General features: G+C 51.5%; 1 protein-coding gene across 8 annotated transcripts in view; it reads right to left on the reverse strand.

Moving 5' to 3' along the window:
• SLC12A6 (solute carrier family 12 member 6) overlaps positions 1–3,554 on the reverse strand; it is a 28,257-nt gene that overhangs the window by 2,205 nt on the left and 22,498 nt on the right. For 5 of the 8 annotated variants that reach the window (XM_025209560.1, XM_025209561.1, XM_014522068.2 and 2 more), the window contains 6 exons: positions 3,330–3,434; positions 2,295–2,463; positions 1,934–2,129; positions 1,674–1,843; positions 1,348–1,479; positions 177–553 (listed from right to left, as the gene is read on the reverse strand). In XM_025209560.1, coding sequence (XP_025065345.1) covers positions 177–553; positions 1,348–1,479; positions 1,674–1,843; positions 1,934–2,129; positions 2,295–2,463; positions 3,330–3,434 — 1,149 coding nt within the window. The remainder of the gene's footprint in view (positions 1–176; positions 554–1,347; positions 1,480–1,673; positions 1,844–1,933; positions 2,130–2,294; positions 2,464–3,329; positions 3,435–3,554) is intronic. The other 3 variants (XM_006028191.3, XM_006028189.3, XM_025209563.1) reach the window with 1 other exon arrangement.

A 3,554-nucleotide genomic window follows, 5' to 3' on the forward strand; every position in this document is an offset into this window, starting at 1 on the left:
AGGAATGCAGGGGAAAGACAGCTTGAGAGAGAGGCAAGGTGCAGAAGATCTTTTTCAGGTCACTGCCCCTACAGGTGGATGGGTGAGGAGGCACTTATGACCTTACTGAACAGGTTGATGGGACTTGCTGGGATGTCCCCACTTCACTGACCCAAAGGATGATGGGAAGTACTTACGGCTTCATGTTGAGCAAGTCCTGGAAACCCTCTAATGTCTTTGCTTTCTGGACACGGGATGCCATGTACTTGTCCTTGGTCCAGGTCATGTGCACCTTCTCCTGGTAGGTTTCAGTCTCCTCATCTTCATCAGAGCCGATGCTGGTTAGGCGCAGCATGGAGTTGCGATCTTTCACCAGCTGAGCCTTCAGGAAAACTAGTGAGTACCCCCTAAGCAGTAACTTACCACCATACTCCTTTTCCCTCCTAAGCACACAGAGCTCACCCACCTCCCGATCCCGCTCTGTCTTGGAGAGCCTCATTTGCCGCAGCATCTGGGAACGCTGCTCCATCATCAAAGTCCGCTCGTAGGTATATGCAGAGATGTCACTGTCATGCTGTAAGGACAAAAACCAAGCTGAGACTAGAGATACATGCTCTCCCTGGCCCCTGATGTCAAGGGTTGCCATCTCCCCATGAGCTGCCCTTTTCTGTCTATGGAGATGGACAAACATACATTTGGCATGGTTTCCAAGGAGCGGGGGGACTTGTTACTCAGGCATGAATAGCAGCTATCAGGTTCTAACAGTTGTGTGCATACAAGCTAGGAGCAGAACATGGTATCAAAACTGCTCCAAGCCAAGGTTGAAGTTGGAACAGTTTTGCTACCATCTGTTTCGTTCCTGGCTTGTGTGCACAGTTAGAACTTAACTGCTGCTGCGTGTTTCCAAGCTGCAGCTCCCCCTTTTCCAGTGCACATTTCTCTATGTCCTGTATTACCATGCAGCATCTGCAACCACACAAGGACCACACACTGTAGGACTCTGTTTAAAGAACTGCCAGGAAGTGGCCTGTCCATTATGTCTCTCTTCTGTGCTACTCTTGGCTCTAATTACAGGCAGTAGAGAAACAAATAGATCACAGATGGGCTGGAAGTTTGACTGGTTTGGGCAGTGGGGTGGTGTTAAGTGATAGAAAAATCCAGGAGTCCTGAGTACTAGTGCCTCTTCCTGGAGCCCTGATTCTAGCTGGTTGGCATAGGCATGGCTCTCCCACACCTCACCATCCCCTAGAAAGTTGTAGCAAGTGCATCTCTTGCAAGCCTCTCCCCCCACCACTCTAGGGGCCTCAAGGAATGCAGCTCTTTGACACTCCTTTCCTTTGGAAACCTTACAGCTCTGCATGCTCTCACCATTTCCACCACCTCCACCTCAGCTTCAATTCGTAAGTGGTACAGAAAGGTAGCCAGGTCTTTCTTCATCTGGATACTGTTGTCCTCCAGTTGGGCCACCGTGAAAATACGGATTTTGCACTTACGCCACACCTGGGACATGAAAAGAATATAGAAAGGAGACATTCTCCATATGGATCCAGCCCATATTCCCATGCTCTCACTTAAAAAAGCCCTAGAGGAGCACGAGTAGAATTGTACCAAGACCCACTCCTTTCCTCCCTGTGCCATTCAACTTCCCCACCTATATGCATTCAAAGCTATTTCTGTCCAAATTCTAGTGGCACCTTGTGCTGCTTGAGCAGGAAGGGAAGCAACATGAGCATGCCACCATCATGGACAATCCACCACACATCAATGTTGCCTTCCACAAATGGGTCCGCGTTGCTAGGGAAAAAGGCTATATTCTTGGCCACCAAGAGGGCAAGTCGGGCAGCTGTAGTGACCCTGACAGTGCCTGTGAGAAGAAAAAATGAAGTCAAGATGGGCAGCATGCACCAGTGCCCTGGTGGTTGAGGAATCTGACCAATCCACACCCTCTTTGTACCAATAAAGGTCTTCCATGCACGGGCATCCTCACTCTGGCGCCAGCCACTGGGCCAGCCCATCACGACCGTGTTGTGCTTCATGCCCCCAAGGCCACAGGATTGGATGAGGTGGGAGATGCCCTCCCGAACCTTGGCAGCCACCACCACCTGGCAAAAACCCTTTACCCGCTCCGACTCCATTAGATGCTTAATGGTCTGGAACACAAATAACACAGGTAAGCTGTTAAGGGGCACTGTATTGGCAAGCAGTGGAGGTGCAGGCACTTCCCCTCTGCAGACAGTGCTGGCCTCAGTGCTTCAGAAGGACATGAGGGAAGCCTGGGGTGGGGCTCAGTAGGAGGTGCCTCTGTCATCCCTTACCTGTTCAGCTGCTAGGGCTTCTCCATAGGTGTCCAGGAAGTTGCCCACCATGACAGAACCCACAATGGTAAGGCCCTTGCCAGCTTTGAGCTGTGATGCAAAGGTGAGCAGGCGTGGGTGCTTCACATGCAGGTCCTCATCTAGCTTCAGAAGCACTAACAGCTGGGGTCTGTGGAGAGGAAGGAGTTAAAATGGAGGACAGAAGGGAGGTCTCTCAAGTCAAATCCACTCTCTTCCAGCAGAGAGCAGCACCTGTGTGCAGAGCTCAGATCCTGTAGCAGATGTTGTCGTTGGAGCTGTGCCAGGATGCATCCTGATGATCTGCTTCACTGGGTGACATAGATGTCACCCAATGTGCTATAGGATCAAGCCTCTGCCACTCCCAGGGCTTCAGGGGCACAACCCTGCCTGACAACTGCAGATGAGGGAACCCTAGGTCCCAGAGCACATGCATCATGCTGTTGTGCCTCATCCTGTGGCAGGCCTCTACAAGTGGGAGAACCCCAGGCTTTTGTAATGTTAATGTGGATTTTCAGCCTTTGGGTTTTCCCACGGACAGAGGCACACTCCAACTCTGATGTGGCAGTACAATGTGTATGCCCAGGAAACCCCACCCCTGTCGTGGGATTCCTGGGGTGCGCATCTGTAAGCAGGAAACCCAGGCAAGTGCTCTTCAGGGGCCCAATCCTGCTCATCCTGGGAATGGGAACTCCTGGGCCATGCAGGAGTGGGCCCCTGAAGCTCCAGGAGCACCTATGCAGAGCAGCTGTACAGTGTAGGCACCTCCAGGATGCCTGTGCTCTCTCACCAAAAAGTGAACAGATGTCCGCTCCAAAAAAAAAAAAAGCAACAAATTTTTAATCGACTATTGTCATGGCGTTTCTGGCATTTGTGGCATGACAAGGGGCATGGAAGTCTATTTGCCTGGCCTTTTGTGCTGCCATAAAAAAGCTTATGATGGCACAGAGGTGACGTCTGTTTCCAGTTAAGGCACACACGCAGTTTCAGAGCTGAAGTCTCTCAAGTCTCTCCTACCTCCAGTTCTTGGTGTGAGGGGGTCCCTCCTCCAGCCTCAGCAGAGCAAAGCGGGCAGCACTTAAGGACAGGCCCCGGATCCCATCACCCCACTCCTTCTCAGCTCTGCAGGAAAAAAGGATGCACAATGTCGACACAGACCTGAAGACCACTCCCTTTCTCCCCACACCTGCCACCCCAGGAGATGAGGTTACATGATAAGATAGGGAAACGTAGTAGGGACAG

Source organism: Alligator sinensis, unplaced genomic scaffold, assembly GCF_000455745.1.
Source record: "Alligator sinensis unplaced genomic scaffold, ASM45574v1 scaffold842_1, whole genome shotgun sequence".
Lineage (NCBI taxonomy): Eukaryota > Metazoa > Chordata > Crocodylia > Alligatoridae > Alligator > Alligator sinensis.